Below are 19,306 nucleotides of genomic sequence, written 5' to 3' on the forward strand. Positions count from 1 at the left end.
AATGGATGTACCATGGTTTAATTTGTTTTTATCAGTCTCCTACCACAGGCCATTAGGTTGTTTCTGTATTAATAGCTCTGTTAATTATAGTCTGTAGCTGTTATTAAAGAAAAGAATACACTTACATCTGGGGAAGTTAGAAATCTGTTTATAGAAATTTAATGAATACCAAAGAAAACCAAAAGCACCTATCATTTCATTAATCCAGGATAATCACAATTAGCATTTTCATGCAATTTCTTTCAGTGTTTTTTTTTTCGATTTATTTATTGCCACTATTATTATCTATTATCTCCCATAACGTTATAATAAACATTTTCTCATGTCATTAAAATTTTTCAAAACTTGATTGCTTAAATGAATACACCCCAGGCCTGATGTTGTGTCACAGTGCCACTTGCCATACCAGCATCCCATATCAGAGTGCCAGCTCAAGCCCCAGCTGCTCCCATTCCAATCTAGCTCCCTGCTTAAGCACCTGGAAAAGCAGTGTGGCATGGCTCAAGTACTTGGGCCCCTGCCTCCCACGTGGAAGACGAGGGTGGAGTTCTGGGCTCCTGGCTTCAACTAGGGCTGCTTCTGGGCCAGGTTGCAGCCATTTGGGGAGTGAAAGAGCAAATGGAAGCTCGCTCGCTTGCTCTCTCGCTCTCTCTCCCCATCCCCCCATATCTTTCTAATAAATAAATACATCTTGAAACAAACAGGTTTGTGGAGTGTGTGTGAGAGAATGAGACAGAGAAGCAGAGATGCCTGTCTATTAAGTGGAGGATATTCTTTTTTTTTTTTTTTTTAATTTGACAGGCAGAGTTAGACAGTGAGAGAGAGGGAGAGAGAGACAGAGAGAAAGGTCTTCTTTCCGTTGGTTTACCCCCTAAATGGCTGCTACAGCTAGAGCTACACTGATCCGAAGCCAGGAGCCAGGTGCTTCCCCCTGGTCTCCCATGCGGGTGCAGGGGCTCAAGCACTTGGGCCATCCTCCACTGCCTTCCTGGGCCACAGCAGAGAGCTGGACTGGAAGAGGAGCGACCAGGACTAGAACCCGGCACCCATATGGGCTGCTGGCGCCGCAGGGGAGGATTAACCAAATGAGCCAAGGTGCCGGTCCCAAAGTGGAGGATATTCTCATGTCACACAAATTCTAGTTAAATCTAAGTGCTCGCAAAAGATGTATCATTCTTGGGTTCCTCTTTAAAGACAAAAAAAGAAAAAAGTGAAATTACCATTGAGATGCAATGTGTTTGAACAGCCCTTGTCTGGACTGCAGAAGAACAGGTTTTATTCTTGGTTGTTCTTTTTTTAATTTTTTTTTTATTTTTACGCTTTTTGTTTTGAATTTTTTCTTTCTTTTTCTTTTTGTCCCTCATACAATGTGCTGTACTCTTTACCTAGAATAGAGTTAATCTTCTGTGTATAAAGTTAAATGAAAATAGATCTTAGTGAAAAACAAGACTGGGAATAGTAGAGGGAAGAGGTAGAGGGGTGGGAGTGTGGGTGGGAGGCCGGGAACTGTGGGAAGAATTACTATGTTCCTAAACTTTTATTTATGAAATGTATGCAAAAGGGGAGGGCATGGAGCTAACGACTAAAAAGAGACTTACAGACTGTCTGTGGTCTTTAATCATTTGTGCTACACAGGTCCTAAGGGAGATTGGAAGTTACTCACCTGCTTTAAGACTCAAAGTACATGCGAAGACATGCTAAAAGCCCCATGTGTGTGCCTCAGGAAGGAACCCAAAGCCAATGCTCCAAAAAGATTGATAATCTCTTTAACAAGAACACTAAATGCCTCAAGTCTTTCAAGAAGTAATAGAAAAAAAGGCCAAATCATAAATAAACTAACACAGGATGCTTTATCCCTTAAAAGAGGGATTCTACGGTCTGAGAGTTCTACTGATAATGTATCCCTAAATACTTCTATGCTAAATAACAGATGACTTCAGTTGTGTGTGCATATGAAAGGATGTGTGTAAGTAGTACAGGTGTTTGGGCACAGATTAAGCCTCTGCCAACAGTGCTGGCATCCAATACGGGTATTGGTTCACATCCCGGCTACTCTTCCTCCTATCCAGCTCTCTGCTTATGGTCTTGGAAAGCAGTAGAAGATGGCCCAAGTCCTTGGGCCCCTGCATCCATGTGGGAGACCTAGAAGAAGCTCCTGGCTCCAGATCAGCCCAGCTCTGGCCATTGCAGCCATTTGGGGAGTAAACCAGCAAATGGAAGGCCTCGCAAATAAATAAATAAATAGAAGAAGAAGAAGATAGAAGAAGATAGAAGTAGAAATAGAAGAAGAAGAAGAAGAAGAAGAAGAAGAAGAAGAAGAAGAAGAAGAAGAAGAAGAAGAAGAAAGAGGAAGAAGATAGAGGAGGAAGAGGAGGAAGAGGAGGAAGAGGAGGAGGAGGAGGAGGAGGAAGAGGAAGAGGAAGAAGAAGAAATACAGGGGCCGGCACCGTGGCAGAGCTGGTAAAGCTACCACTTGCTGTGTTGGCATCCCACGTGGGCACTGGTTTGAGTCCCAGCTGCTTCACTTCCCATCCAGCTCTCTGCTATGGCCTGGTAAAGCAGTGTTAGATGGTCCAGGTGCTTGGGCCCCTGCACCCATGTGAGAGACCCAGAAGAAGCTCCTGGCTCCTGGCTTCGGATCAGCGCAGCTCTGGCCATTGCAGCCATTTGGGGAGTGAACAGGCAGATAGAAGATCTCTCTCTCTCTCTCTCTCTCTGCCTCTGCCTCCCTCTAACTCTGCCTTTCAAATAAATAAATAAATCTTAAAAAAAAAAAAAAGAAAGAAAAAGAAGAAATACAGGTGTGTGTGTGCACATAGGAGCATGTGAGTAGATGTGGGTGGGCTGTGAACATGGATGTGCCTGGTGGGAGAAGAGGAAAGGAAGTATCAGAAACAGTGGATATAAAACAGACTCCTGGCCGGCGCCACGGCTCAATAGGCTAATCCTCCGCCTTGCGGCGCAGGCACACCGGGTTCTAGTCCTGGTCGGGGTACCGGATTCTGTCCCGGTTGCCCCTCTTCCAGGCCAGCTCTCTGCTATGGCTCGGGAGTGCAGTGGAGGATGGCCCAAGTCCTTGGGCCCTGCACCCCATGGGAGACCAGGAGAAGCACCTGGCTCCTGCCTTTGGATCAGTGTGGTGCGCCGGCCACAGCGGCCATTGGAGGGTGAACCAACAGCAAAAGGAAGACCTTTCTCTCTGTCTCTCTCTCTCACTGTCCACTCTGCCTGTCAAAATAAATAAATAAATAAATAAATAAATAAAAAATAAGACTCCTAAATCAACTAGAAAGAATCAATATCTTTTATATCACCATGGAAAACCTTCTAAAATAAAGGAAAACTAATATTTTTGTTGCTACCAGCATCACTAATATAGTAACATTCATAGTATCATATTATAATATCAATATATCATAAAACAAGGAATGTATTCATAATGATCACTTAGGAAACTAAACACGAGTCCATGTCATTCCTAGCCCCACTCAGCTGAACTTCCTGAAGAGCTTCAACCAATGCCTAATCCAGCCAAGTATGGGCAAGTATCTGGGCCCCAGCCACCCAACTCCTGCGCCAGCCCCACCCTCAACAAGAGAACCTGAAGAATGAGTGCTGCTGCCCTCAGCCTGGCCTGAACATGTCACATACACAGCTTCAGGCTTCACCACTACAGGTGCCGCTCGCCTGCCTGTGTGATCCTGCCTAGCTTAGCCTGTCTGCCTAACAGCCTATCTGGCCAACAATTACTAAAAGCATCCTTGGTGCCACTGCACCGGTGACCTCATCCACACTCCTCAGCCTGCTCAGCTGGGCACAAACACTTTGCCGAACTCTTGCCAATCGCCTTCTCTAAAACTAAATATTGAACTTTAATCTTCACATCCCCGGTCCCTAAGTGCTTGCTCAGATACTGCTTTCAGCTGAAGATGATTTCAAACAGTACCCACCCATCTACGCAGGAGAAGTGTCTCTCAGAGGCCCAGCTGCAACACGTCTACTACCATCCCACTACACACACACACACTTCACCCCACCCCCACTCCCAAGATCTAGTCAGGTGAGCTTTTTTCAACCCCCTTGCCATCATGAATTTCACTTCTAGCTATTAACCCTGCCCCCACACCACAGACATACATGTTCATCACCTGACTCTGACCCATACATCTTCCTTTCTGCACTTACTCCCCCAGAATAGAGGAACTGTAATTCTGATAGGTGTAACAGCCAAGATCATATAACAGATTCCAAGATTGTGTTTCTTTGACCAAAATGCACACTCAATAACATTAATATTTTACATAGCACTAGGTTCATAATCTGTTGACATTTCGCTCACTTTCCCACAATCTTGAACTTTCCAGTTCTACTACCTTCAGTATATGATCTGAAGCTACTCCTCCAGAATAGGATGAGAGACTGGATTGAACTTGGATGACACAGACTCATTTGTACTTACACCTACATGTGAAATAGCTAAACCCAGCTCATTGCCAAAAAGAGCTCTGAGATGGGCAGTGAGTTCATCCATCAGCATCACCCCACTGTGGTTGCTATAGCATTTGATATTCCAGAAAGTTGTGAACCATCATTGTCCAACAGAGATAAAGGAAGATCAACTAACAAAGAGCAGCAGGTAGAATTCAAACCCTATTTCAGCAACAAGCAATTAAGTCCCACGGTGCAAGGAGCTGGAAAAGAACTGATGTTTGGTCCAAAACATCACAGCCTGGTGTCTCCATAAGGCACAGCCAAGCTTGAGGCACTGGCCTAGAATTCTCTATGTGATACCCATACCCTTCCATCCCCAGCAACCCCCAAAACCTGAAGAAGTTTACAGAGCTTGCCTTTGATCAGCCGCTCAGGTCTTGTGCCTGGTAAGGTCCACATTGCCTGTGCCAAGTGTCCAAAGACAGTGGCATCGAGTGTGGAAAATTTGGGCCCCATGATGTACTTCTTATCACCTGCAACAGACAGAACATAGAAGTCACTGGGATGGCCCATGCTGCCCACACAACCACAATGGCATTCAGCACAATCTGGTTATATGTTCACTTAACTGTGCACCAAAGAGCTTTGCAAAGCCAAAAGTGCATGCAAGATCTTTTTCTTAAAAAATTTAAAACACACGTAAAATGAATTAAGCAGTTCTATGCTACATCAACCCATGGGGTAGCAAAGCAGGAAACAGCAAGAGAAGCATATGAGGGAGGACGTTCATGGAAAAAAGAGAGAACTAATCAAAAACAGATTTCTAGGGAACTTTGTCTTGACCACTCGCTTAAAGCTCATGATGCTTGGGAACACCTGGAAGTTTGCCCAAATCATTTTGGCAGTAACCCAAACCAAGCACAGCCAACCTCAGCACTTACGTCATCAAATTAAGTACATTTCCTCAGGAAAAACAAGAAGGCTAAGCTACTTAAGAAGCTTGGAGGAAAGATTTTCATGATGTTCCACTGTCTGCACAAGGTCCTCACCACTGGGCACCAAGAGAAGCTCTGAGGTCACAGGGTCAGTCTCTGGCATCAGGCACTCATACAAGGAGGTTTCGCACTACTGCTCCAGCACTGCTGACTAGGTCAGGCCTTGTCACCTGGAATATCACACTCAATCTATTTCAATTTCCTCAAGTATCCTGGGCCACTGCCAGTTGCTATAACACATAGAGGTAGCATAGCTGGAGTTGGGTCTACCTTGCATGGTTATGAACTGTGTGAACCTGGCCATTAATTAACCTCTCAGTCTTCCATCTGGAAAACGGGGATGGCATGAAGAGTGTCTACTACTTAGGGGCACTGAAAATGCAACAACATACTGCGTGGAACTTAGCCCCATACAAAGGTAACTCAACCACTGGCTCCCATGATGATAGCCCCCCTCTTTCTCTGGTCGTTTCCATAGCCCACCTGAATGTCAAGCACCCAAGACACTCTTTTCATCAGAAACACCTTCAATACTCCATGGAATACTTACAGAATAAGGTCCAAACTCGCAACTCAGAGCAAGCACATTATACTCCGCCTTCGACACTTGTCCCTGCGTTTTCCCTCAATCCTCCCTTCCTTGGGCAAAGCTTGGGAACAGTCCCATTCCCCAGCACATTTAATGCCTCCCAATGCTACACCTCAGCCTATGCTGTACCCAGCCCCCTCCACCCATACGTGCTCCCCGCTTCTGTCTATCAGGTCAATTCTATCCAATCTGCAAGCCCACCCTAGCCTTTCAGGTACTCTCCACCTACTCCACCTGGTGACAGCAGGAGTTTTCAGTACACACAGGCCCATGTCCCAATCTCACTTGCTCACATAAGAACTCACTGGATTTTAAGGCATTTAATGCCTGTTAACATCAACTTCCTGAAATACAAAATGGGGCAAAGCTCTAGCTGTTGGGAAGAATAAATGAACAGAACACCCAGTAGATACATCCGGTCCTCTCCCCCAAGCCTCTTCAGCGGCACATTTTCCACACTGCTCCATACGCAGGCTATCGTTTGTATGTGTGGTGTCTTTCCAGGCAGATAGTAAGCCCTTTGAGAGTAAGGGTCGAAGCAGGCAGTGTGGCCTACCTGGTTATGCTGCTGCCTGTGACACTGGCATCCCATATGGGTGCCAGTTCATGTCCCAGCTGCTCCACTTCTGATCCAGCTCCCTGCTAATGTACCTAAGAAAGTAGCAGATGAAGGTCCAGATGCTTGGACCCCTGCACCTACAGGGGAGATCTGGAGGAAGCTCCTGGCTCCTGGCTTTGACCCAGCCCAATCCTAGCCACTGTGGACATTTTGGAATTGAACCAGCAGATGAAAGATCTCTCTCTCTCTCTAACTCCGCCTTTCAAATAAATATGTAAATTATAAAGTAGGGTCATTTTTTATTTTCATTGAACAAACTGTTACACCATGATTCCTACATGCCTGGCATGGTTCTGGGTGCCATACTCTAGGACTATCCACCCACCTCATTGCTCCTGAGTGACAAGTCGAGGAAGTGGAGCACATGGTGGCCACGCACAGGAAAGAGCATGAGGGGAATGGCTGGGGTGGGGACACCAGTCAGCAAATCAATACTGCACAAAAGAAGCTGGAAGTGACTTTTACAAAGTTCTCTCTACTATATATTGTATAGAGACAAAGGAATCCTTACACTAGCACAATATGCTGAATCTAACCAAATGGTGTTTTTGTAAGTACAATCAAGTTGTCCACGTTGAAGTCATTGTCAACCAGCTTCTCCAACATTTCAGTCTTATTCAGGATCTAAGCCTATTAACACAATACTGGGGGCCAGCATTGTCTGTAGCCGGTAAAGCTACCACCTGCAACACCAGCAACCCATATTCTCATCAGCTCGTGTCCTTGGCTGCCCCACTTGTGATGCACCTCTCTGCTAAAGGCTTGGAAAAGCAGCAGAAGTTGGCCCAAGAGTTTGAGCCCTTGCCATCCAAGTGGAAGTCCTGGAAGAAGCTCCTGGCTCCTGGCTTCGGCCTGGGCCACCACTAGCTATTGGGGCTATCTGGGGAGTGAACCAGTGGATGGAAGATCTCTCTCTGTCTCTCCCTCTCTCACTATAACTCTGATTTTCAAATAAAATAAATAAATCTTTAAAAACACACCATACTGCACACACACACACACAATACTGGAAATACTGAGCAACAACAGATCAACAAAGAAAAGTATGTTTCATTTCTTTGCAAGAGTGTCAATTACTTCATGCTGCATCCTGCTGGCCCCATGCCTCAGCCACATACCTACTGGCATTAAGCAAATGCAGGTAGACAGAGGGATGCCAGGGCTCTCATGGCACCCTGCTAGGGCAGGAAGGGTGTGGCAGCAGATGGCCAAATTGGGCCCAGGCTCAAACTACCCAAGGCCCTAACCTAGGCAGCCCACAAAGTGGGAACCACCAGAAGGATTAGAGCTATTGTGAGAAGGGCTACAGGGAGGGAAAAAAACGAGGTGAAAAAGGGCAGCCATGACTTCCTGAGCTAAAAATAAATGAAATAGAAGAAAGAAAATGTTGATCTCCTTGAACTGCTAAAAAGCAGGACAACAAAGGGAAATGTCAGAGTGAAATCTATAAATTATGAGGTCTGTTGAAGAAGACAAAGACTTGGGACACAGTGAGAAACTAATTATGGGTAAGAAATTGGGAATGGGGCTGGTGTTGTGGCATAGTAGATAAAGCCACAGCCTGCAATGCCAGCATACCATAGGGACGCCAATACGAGTGCCGGCTGCTTCACTTCCAATCCAGCTTCCTGCTGATGTGCCTGGGAAAGCAGCAGAGAATGGTCCAAGTCCGTGGGCTGCTGCACCCATGTGGGAGACCTGGAGGAGGTTCCTGGCTCCTGGCTTTGGCCTGGCTTAGCCCCAGTCATTGCACCCATTTTGGGAGTAAACCAACAGGTGAAAGATCTCCCCTTTTGTTTCTTTCTCTCTCAAATTCTGCCTTTCAAATACATAAATAAATCTTAAAAAAATAATAAATTGGAAAAACCTAAAAACAGAGCATATAAGACTTTGATAAAAAAAAAAACCTAGTCATCAAATATATAAATCAACTGAACACAGACATCAACTAGAGCACACAGCATTTAGCCTAAATGCAGTTTGTTCTCAGCATGTTAAAAGTACAAGGCCATGAATTGACTCACGTAAGAAGCAGATCAAGCATGCCAGCCAGTACCCAGGTCACCTGACTTTCCCCCTGAGGCTCTTTGTGCCCATAATCTGCCTGGCACACCATCATCTCAGAGGTAATGACCCCCGGAACAGCAGGAATGCTGGGCTGTGAAAGTTTACAAAAAGATACTTTGGTCAGGAAGGAATATAGACTAGATAGAGAAGCAGAAAAAGAAACAGAAATCTGAGGGGTTTTTTGAAAAGGTACTCATTTAAAAAGCACAGAATTTAGTATCTACAGAGAACCTTGACTGGCAGATACAAAATTGCACATATATACACACACAGGACAGCTGTCAACTTTTAAAGTCCTCAGAGTACCCGTTGACTGGAAGTTTTCAAATTTTTCTTCTAGAATAATTTTTGGCATACAGAAGAATTCAAATATAACAGTCACTTCCAATAACATCCTACATAACCACAGTACATTTATCAAAACTAAGAAATGAACCACTCGTACAGTACTATGAGCTGCATTCTAGATTTCATTCAAATTTTATTAGCTTTCACACTAACATCTCCATTTTTGTTTTTGAAGCTGACCTATAATGTCACACTGCAACTAACTGTTGTATCTCCCAAGTCCCCCCTAATTTGTGAAGGTTCTTTAGTCTTTCCTTGTGTTTCACAATACTGAAACTTTTAAAAAACTACTGCTCAGAGGGTGAGAGTTTGGCTAACAAGTCACTGGTTTGGGTGCCCACATTCCATATCAGATTGCCTAGGTTCAAGTCCAGCCCTGTTCCCAATTCCAGCTTCTTAATACTACACATCCTGGAAGGCAGTAAATGATGGCTGGGTCCTTGCCACCCATACAAGAGACCCAGACTGAATTCCTGGCTTCTGGCTTCAACACAACCCAGCTCCAGCTCTCTCTCTTTCTCTTGTTCTCAGGTTAAAAAACAAAATTCTTAGTCATTTTGTAAAACAGTCATCAGTTTAGGCTTGTCTAAGGTTTTTTCTGCTTTTAAGATTTATTTATTCATTTGAAAGGCAGAGTTACAGAGAGGGAGGGAGGGAGGGAGGGAAGGAAGAAGGAAATATACCATCTGCCGGTTCAGTACCCAAATGTCTGCAGCAGCCAGGGCTGGGCCAGACTAAAGCCAGGAGCCAAGAACTTCTTTCAGGTCTGCCATGTAGGTAGCAGGGACCAAAGTACTTGGGCCATCTTTCTCTGCTTTCCAGGCTCATTAACAGGGAGCTGGATCAGATGTGGAGCAGCCAGGACTCACACCTGCACGAATATGGGATGCCAGCTGGTGGCTTAAGCCGCTGTGCCACAACACCAGTCCCTAAGGTTTTCATGTGATTACATTAGGTCATGCATTTTTGGCATGAACACCCCAGAAGTAATATTTTATCCTCTGACAGCTGATTTTACTTGTCAATATGACTGGACCACGGCGTGCCCTGAAATTTGTTCAAACAATATTCCATGCGTGTCTCTGAGGGTGTTTCCGGATGAGGTTTGCCTTTGAATCAGTAGACTGAGTAAAGAAAACTGTCCTCCCCAGTGTGGGTGGTCCTTGTCCACTCAGTTGAGGGCCTGAGAAGAACACAGAGGCCAAGGCTCTTTCAAGTGACAGAGAATTCCTCTGCTTGACTCTCTTCAAACTGGGACAGTGGCTTTTTATTACCTTTGGACTAAAAGCACCAGCCCCACCGAGTCTCAAGCCTGCAGCTGAACCATGCCGTCAGCTCTCCTGGGTCTCAAGTCCGCCAGCTCATTCTGCAGACTGGGGAACTTGTCAGCCTTGATAACACGTAAGCCAATGCCTAATCATCGATCTCTTCATGTTTTATTGGCTCTGTTTCTCTGGAAAACCCTAATTCTAACTACTGTACCTTCTTGAGAAACCATATCTGGAGGAACACAAATGTCTATGTCTTACCCCACATGATATTAACCTTGACCGCCTGGTAAACAGGTGTCTACCACATTTCTTCTCTATAAAGTTACTGTTTCTCCTTTTGCAATGAATAAACCTGGGAGGGATACTTTGAGCCTGTCTACATATCCTGTTTCTCCTCAAACGTTGGCTCATTAATTTATCTGAAACTGTTATTATTGTGTGCTGTTTGCTTTATTGTGATTTTCCATCTCTCTCATTCCTCCTAAGTGTATTGATTAGAATTCCACTGTGCCTCTCTCCCATTTACTAATGTAATTCAATTATTTATTTATGTAGGGATGCACTCCTGGATATTCATTTTATTGTATGGGTCATAATCCAATATTCTTATTAGTTATTTTGTTGCTCCAATTCTTCCAGCTCTGGCCTTTGGGAGCTTCACAAGGAGCACTGTTAATAGGGAAAGCAAATTAGATTTGATGCTGCTGAGAGACAAAGCGGCCAAGTTAAAGGCTTCAAGGTTGCAGCACTCCCAGGGTTCACCAAGAGGCCACAGATGGCACAACCACAGGATTTCTTGTAAAAATCAAACACTAAGATTACCACTGAAGGAATAAGCTTGGGTGCTGAGGCAACCTGAGCTTCACTGTGACAGGTGAACCACCCCCAACAACTCCACAGAAATGCAACAGCAGCTGAGGAGTATGTGAGTTCCTGTAACTCTCCTTGCTACCTTCCAGGTTGGAAGTGTGGACTGTGAATCATTGACAGGGACAAAGGAAGATTGAAAACATGAAAGCTCTAGACAGAAGAGCCCAGAGTACAACAGACACCCTGAAGTATGCTCCATCAGAGATCAGCTTCCATAACCCCAAAACACCTACCCTAGGGCACCAGCTCCCCTAACTATGAGGGTGAACACTCATCCCAACCATAGCAAGGTGACTTCAGATGCCCTGGGTGACTTAACGGACTTCCCTGGCTAGGTTTCCAAATAGCCATCCGGGAGCTGAGTTTAATGAGGGGACACAAGGACAGTGACCATGCATCCAGAGAGAAGGAGCCATGTGGCTCTGGAGGAGGGCCCACAGCAGGAATGGCAGGAGTTGGCTCTATTGATGGGCTAGGGAATGACAGCTGGTGCTGGGTATTCACAGCATCTGATGTGATGTCTCCTGGGTGGTTGAAGCAGCTCCTCCCTGTGAAGAAGGTCACATCTTAGATGCAGGAACCACTGGGGCATCCAACAATGACCAAAAACTGAGTTGAGAGTACTGAATTATGTAAACCAAGAGGCCCTGCTGGATATTTGCTCTTTGTACTCCAGACATGAACCAATGTGACTGGATTTTATCCTAGGTCATTGGTCATAAGTCTTTAGTAATCTCCATTACCACACGGCTGCTTACCCTGACCTCTGGCTTTTCCCACACTGTCTTCTACTCTCCTATTACAGGCAACAACGAGGCTGACCAGGGAATACCAAGACACAGCAGAGAAGAGTATGTGAAAGAGGTCCAAGCATGGAGGTTTGGTCCCTCCACCCCACTACCTGCCCCTCACCCCTGCTAATACTGAGATGATGGCTGAGAGATGAGGGGAAAGGGTGAATATGAAGGACAAAAGCACATAGTTGTCCAGAGAGAATTAAATCAATATTGAGTCTGGGAGGAATGACCAGAATCTAACCCTAAAGACTCGGGCCAAACTGAGGGGACAAGCAAGCCGCAGAGTGGACACAAGCTGAACTTGATAGGCAAGGGAATCCAAAGGAGCAAGCAGAAGGACTGAGTGGAGATTCCTTTAAAAATAAACAAGACATAGGGGCCGGTACTGTGGCATAGTGGGTAAAGCCGCCTTCTGCAGTGCCAGCATCCCATGTGGGCACCAGTTCGAGTCCTGGCTGCTCCTCTTCCAGTCCAGCTCTCTGCTGTGGCCTGGGAAAGCAGTAGAAGATGGCCCAAGTGCTTGGGCCCCTGCACCCACATGGGAGACCTGGAAGAGGCTCCTGGATCCTGGCTTCAGATCAGCACAGCTCCAGCTGTTGCAGCCAGTTGGGGAATGAACCAATGGACGGAAAACCTCTCTCTCTCTCTCTCTCTCTCTCTCTCTCTCTGCCTCTGCCTCTGCCTCTGCCTCTCCTTCTCTCTCTGTGTAACTCTTTCAAATAAATAAATAAATCTTAAAAAAATAAAATAAAAACAAGAAATAGACTTGCCATATGATCTAGTAATCCCACTAATGTGTTTATACCCTAAAGACTTGAACACAATGTATCAAAGGGATACCTGAACCACCATGTTAATAGCAGCACTGTTCATAGTAGCCAAATTTGGAATCACCCAAGGTGTCCATCATCACATGACTGGATTAAGAAAATGTAGTACATATACACAATGGAATATTACTCAGCTATAAAAAAAAATTGGAATTACAGCAAAATGGATGTAACTGGAGGTCACCACATTGAGTGAAATAAGCCAGATTCACAAAGGCAAACACCACATGTTGTCCCTTATGTATGGGCACTAAAATTTAAAAAACCAACAACAGGACCGGTGCCGTGACACAATAGGTTAATCCTCCACCTGTGGCACCAGCATCCCATATGGGCGCCAGTTCTAGTCCTGGCTGCTCCTCTTCCAATCCAGCTCTCTGCTGTGGCCTGGGAAAGCAGTAGAAGATGGCCCAAGTCTTTGGGCCCCTGCACCCGCGTGGGAGACCAGGAAGAAGCACCTGGCTCCTAGCTTCAGATCAGTACAGCTCCGGCTGTTGAGACCATTTGGAGAGTGAACCAATGGACTGAAGACCTTTCTCTGTCTCTCCCTCTCACTGTCTGTAACTCTACCTCTCAAATAATTAAATAAAATCTTTAAAAAAACAATAAAAAATAGAGAAAAAACAAAAAAGTCTGTGTATATGAGTATTTATGCAAATACAGTTTTGTAAAACTGTGTTATACTCATGTAAAACCAATAGTTAAGAATGTTATACAAGGGGGGAGGGCAGCACTGTGGCATTGTGAGTAAAGCTGCAGCCTACAGTGCCAGCATCCCATATGGATGCCAATTCGAGTATCAGTTGCTCCACTTCTGACCAGGCCTGTGAAAGCAGTAGGGGCTGGCCCAAGTCCTTGGGCCCCTGCACTCAGAGAGACCCAGAGGAAGCTCCTGGGTCCTAACTTTGTATCAGTACACCTCCATTGCAGCCATCTGGGAAGTGAACCAGTGGATGGAAGACCTCTCTCTCTCTCTCTCTGCCTCTGCCTCTCTGTAACTCTGCCTTTCAGATAAATAAATAAATCTTTTTTTTAAAAAAATGTTATACTGGATCAGCACCGTGGCACAGCAAGTTAAGCCACAGCCTACAGCACCAGCATGCCATATGAGCACCAATTCAAGTCCTGGATGCTCCACTTATAATCCATCTCCGTGCTAAAGTGCCTGGGAAAGCAGTGGAAGATGGCCCAAGTGCTTGGAACCCTACACTCATGTGGGAGACCCAGAAGAGGCTCCAGACTCCTGGCTTTGGCCTGGCACAGCCCCAGCCATCGTGGCCATTTAGGGAGTGAATGAGCAGCTAGAAGATCTCTCCATCTGTCTTTCTGTCAGTCTTTCTCTGTCTCTGTAACCCTGTCTTTCAAATAAATAAATAAATAAATCTTTAAAAAATAAAAAAGTGTTATACTTCTATAGTTTTAGTGATTTGTGATTACTTTAAAATTTACTGTATATGGGTGAAATGGGCATTTTTCCATTTAATTATCGTTTATAGCTGTCACCTCAATTCCCACTAAACTAGGGTCTTTTTTGCTTTTACTTGTTAAACTTCTTATTTGGTGAAGAATTAAGCCTTTGAATTGTAATGTAAATTTAAAAATATGTTATCTCAAAAACCAAAAAAAAAAAAAAAAAAGGAAGAAAGAAGAAGGGTAGGAGGGGAAAGGAGAGAGGGAAGAGGGAAGAAGGGAATGTCATTATGTCCTCAGAATTGTATCTACAAAGCACAATGAATCTGTTAAAAAAATGTTTAAAAATGTTTGTAAATGTTAAAATAAATAAATAAATAGCCCTAGATCTTACTACCAGCATATTCTAAAGTATCAGCATAGATAGTTCTTTCAACTATGGAGGGCTGCTGTGTTATAGCTGAGATTATTAACAGTACTGATAGATGAATCTCAGAATTAAAATCAACTTTGATGAGGCCTGCACTGTGGTATAGCAGGTTAAGCTGCCATCTGCAGTGCCAGCATTCCACAAGGGTGCCGATTCATGTCCTGGCTACTCCACTTCTGATCCAACTCCCTGCTAATGCTCCTGGAAAGGCAGCAGAAGATGACCCAAGTGTTTGGTGTCCTGCACCCACGTGGGAGACCTGGAGGAAGTTGTGGCTTTGGCCTGGACCAGCCCTGGCTGTTGTGGCCATTTTGGGAATGAAGCAATGGATGGAAGATTCTCATTCTCATTCGCTCTCTCTTTCTCTCTCTCTCTCTCTCTGTAATTCTGACTTTCAAATAAATAAATAAATCTTTCTTTAAAAAATCAACTTTGACAACTTGCTGACATCTAGCTGTACCAATCAGCTCACACTCAGAGAAAAGATAAGGCAGATGGGGGAACATAGCAGAAGAAGAACCTTAATTTAATTCCTTCTCAGCTTTTATTCTAGAAAGCAACTGGACATTCCCATAATTTTCTACAATGTTCTCTGAAAGAACATCCAAGAAAGAATTTTTTCCATCTTGAATGAGCTATCTCAACACCTTCCCCCTTGCCCACCAATAGCAATCACCAGGTCTCTTCCTCCCAACCTTCTCTTTCCCAGCCCTTAATATTCCCCAGGGGTGAGACTAGGAAGCACACGAATGTCCCACCAGAAGGAACGGGTTGTGTCTGCTCTTCTGCAGTTCAGTCCCTGTACTAATCTGTCTGGTTCCAAACCCCACACACTCAGAGCATGCATCGTCATATTTTGTAATTTTAGGAAACCTGGATCAAGGATTTATCCCAGTGTACAAAAACTCCACACATGGGCAATCTGGGTAAGGAAAGAACTCCTCAGGAGAGACAAATGCCTGTTCACCTATTATAATTTAAAATCATTCAACAGCAGCTCTTGGAAGTGCTAAGGAACTACAGCCAACATCTCAACAGATGTCAGTGTTACCAGCTCACTGATGATCAGCCTTCAAGTTTCTCTTCTTGAAGTTTCAGCCAAATTGTTGCTTCTTGGTCTGACTACCCATTTGCTTGAAATGGGGATTTTAGAGCTATGTAAGCTGTGTGGCTTGAGTTTCTCTTCTCTTGTCTCACTTTGACCAAATACATGTTCTGAAGGTTAAAAATACAGAGCACTCAACTCAAACTGCACTCTAGGACAGGATTTCCTCTGAATTTCATTTCTGTCTTGGCTGCCCTATGCTGTGCAGTCCAAGGAACCAGTTGCTTTTCTTTACTCAATAAAGACAATCTGGCAGGCCCCAGATTCTGGCTGGTGAAACAACATATCAGCAAAATTCAGCACTGCAATGAAATTTTAGTTTGGATCCTTTCATAAGGAACTTACCCTGTTTTAAGACAGCTAAACAGTAATGGATTCTAGTGGGAGCTTTTGTGTTTTTTCCATCAGGGCCAGAGGAGGCCAGCTCTGCAAACAGATGCCATATTCCTGAAGGGCCATTCTTCCTTTTGTTGATCTGAAGTTTCTCCTTAGCTGGAATTCAGGATCTCAACAACTTTCAAACATTTAAGCAATCACCCAAAACTAGCAAAGATTTTCAACCACCAGAGCTGTTTAGGCAGCCCAGAGAAGCAAGCCTTACTCAAGCTAACTCTTTAAATACAGGTCCTTGAAGAGCAAATCAAATTGCCCTCAACCTCATCTTTGAATATGAAAGTCCAATGCCTTCTCCAATGACGTCCCTTCGGTACTCTGGACACCATGTCAAAGTGCTGTGTGATGTTCCTTTTCAAGGGCAGCACTGACTCTCTACCTCCTCCTCGGGGAGACCTGATTCCCCAGCTGACTGCTCTCATCTAAGTGTCCTGACCACGAAACAGTTGGGAATGACCACATCACTGCTTCCCTGATGCACATAACTTTCTCAAAGATCACTGAATCCAGAGGCAGAAACCACCTGTGTGCCAAGTTCTGAAAGTCTGGAATGGATCCCAGTTTCTTCAGAGCCAAGATGAGAAATCTCCTGTGAGAATCAGAATGGGTAGTAATGAGTCTCCTGGGAGACTGAAAGATAAGATACTACTTCTCAAAGATGTAAAACCTTTTATCTAAATAACTTAAATAAATTGAGACCTGGTGCCTGCCATCCACCACAGCCTTTATTCTTCAAGGCTCAGCAGCAGCTGAAAGAAATACCTTCTGGATTTAATGAGACTAGGGTTATTGTGCAGCATACTAGCTACTGTTGGCTGCATAACAAATTATCCCCAAAGTAAACAGCTCAAAACAATAAACATATCATCTCAGTTTCTGTGCGTCAAGCAGCCTTTGCTGAGTACTCTGGCTCAGGGTCTCTTACAGGTTGCAACCAAGATGGTGGCCAGGGTTGCAGTTGTTGCAAGGGTAGACTCAGGGAAAATTTGTTTCCAAACTCACTCCCAAGACTGTTACCACACTTCAGGTCCTCAATGGCTCTTGACCAGAAATATTGGTTTCCTTTTCACATGGAACTCTCCTTAGAACAGCTCATTATAGAACTGTCCAAATAATTAACTGAGAGAGCAAGAACAGGAACGAGAAGATGCCTAAGACTGGAGCCTAACGCTTTCAGTAATTGAATCTTGGAAGAGTCATCTGCTTATGTCATATTATATTTGGGCTTTTTAAAAAGATTTATTTAATTATTTGAAAGGCAGAGTTACAGACAGATATATACACAGTGAGACAGAGAGAGAAAAAGAGAGATCGATCAATCTTCCAGCTGCTGGTTCACTCCCCAAATGGTCACAACAACTAGGGTTGGGCCAAATACTTGGACCATCTTCCAATGCTTTCCCAGGCACATTAGCAGGGAGCTAGAATAGAAGTAGAAGAGTAGGGGTTGGAACCAGCACTCATATGGTATGCCAACACCATACGCGGTGTCTTAACTTGCTATGCTACAATGCTGGCTCTGCTGTATTCTATTTGTTAAAAACAAATCCCTGGGGCCAGCTCTGTGGTGTAGCAGGTAAGGATGCCACCTGCAGTGCCGGCATCCCATATAGGCACAGGTTCATGTCACGGTTGCTCCACTTCCGATCCAGCTCTCTGCTATGGCCTGGAAAAGCAGTAGAAGATGGCCCATGTTCTTGGGCTCCTGCATCCACATAGGTTAACCAGAAGAGGCTCCTGGCTCCTGGCTTCAGATCAGCTCAGCTCCGGCTGTTGCAGCCATCTGTGGAGTAAACCAGCAGATGGAAGACCTCTCTCTCTCTCTCTCTCTCTCTGCCTCTGCCTTTCAAATAAATAAATAAATCTTGAGAAAAAAATCAGTAAGTCCAGCCTATACTCAAGGAAGCTACTAAGAAGCTGGGATACACATGGCCCATCTTGGAGTCTGCTTACTACATGAGGAAAACATCTTTATTCACAGAGCTACATTCAAGTGTTTGGAGGTTAAATGTCATGATGTTGGTAATTTGCCATAAAAGACACACACATACAAAAAACAGATAAGGCAAATATAACAAAATATTAATAGCTACTAAGTTTAGATGATAGTTATGAAGCTATTATGCTATTCTTTTGTGTTTGAGAATTTCCATTATAAAAATCACCTCATCTTGTCCAATAATAATGGGTCAAGGGGGAAAGTATACCAGTTTATACCAATTATTCTAAATCTTGATTATAGTATTTGCCAGACATTTTCTAGTATTTCAATGGTTAGTGCTAAGTAACTCTTATCTAACAGGTAAATGATCTCAGCTACTTAGGAGAGTATGCAATACCAAGATGCCCAGACAGTCCCATCACAATGGCTCTTTTTTGTGAGTATGTATAATCTGTAAACTCAGTGAAGACAGACATCACACTTGACAATGAGCTCTACTGGAACACTATAACTGTATGCCGCAATAATCAGCCCAGTATACTGTACGTGCTCAGTAAGTATATTTGTTGTTGTTGTTGTTGTTGTTTTTGGAGAATGGCAACTGGTTTATAATTCCTTACCTTTAAATCTTTTAGACCAAAATAATGTCTTCTAATAATTGAAAGCATAGAATCCTACAGTCTAGAACTCTGGGACTTAACCAAGGACTTGTATAGATGCTTAAGCTAATAGTTCATCAAGAACTACTCTGGTTGCTCCAGTTCACTGACCCACAATGGCAAGATGACCTTCTAGCCAGGCAGCACAATAGGCCCTTAAGTTCTTCTAGGAGAATGCCCAAGTTTGGACCATCTGGTATCTAATGCAGTGAGAATTCTCCCTTACCAACAAGGAGGAGCTTTACATCTATTGGTAACTAAAGAATTAAATGTGAAATAGTCCACTCAAAACCTGCCGAAGTTTGTCCTCCCTCACCTAAAAATTAACTTGTATTAGAAAGTGGGTTGGAGCCAGCACTGTGGTGTAGTGGGTAAAGCCACCGCCTGTAGTGCCAGTATCCCATACGGGCACCGGTTCTAGTCCTGGCTGCTCCTCTTCCAATCCAGCTCTCTGCTGTGGCCTGGGAAGGCAGTAGAGGATGGCCCAAGTGCTTGGGCCCCTGCACCTGCATGGGAGACCAGGAAGAAGCTCCTGGCTCCTGGCTTCAGA

At 44.4% G+C, this 19,306-nt stretch overlaps 1 protein-coding gene across 2 annotated transcripts in view; it reads right to left on the reverse strand.

The window, feature by feature from the left end:
- The window catches only part of FAXC (failed axon connections homolog, metaxin like GST domain containing), an 89,023-nt gene that overhangs the window by 16,048 nt on the left and 53,669 nt on the right, over positions 1-19,306 (reverse strand). Inside the window, exon 5 of one of the 2 annotated variants that reach the window (XM_062187629.1) lies at positions 4,848-4,964. The exons of the other annotated variant lie outside the window; for it this stretch is intronic. Coding sequence (XP_062043613.1) covers positions 4,848-4,964 — 117 coding nt within the window. The remainder of the gene's footprint in view (positions 1-4,847; positions 4,965-19,306) is intronic. 2 annotated transcript variants of the gene reach the window in all.

This window comes from Lepus europaeus, chromosome 3 (assembly GCF_033115175.1).
Source record: "Lepus europaeus isolate LE1 chromosome 3, mLepTim1.pri, whole genome shotgun sequence".
Classification (NCBI taxonomy): domain Eukaryota; kingdom Metazoa; phylum Chordata; class Mammalia; order Lagomorpha; family Leporidae; genus Lepus; species Lepus europaeus.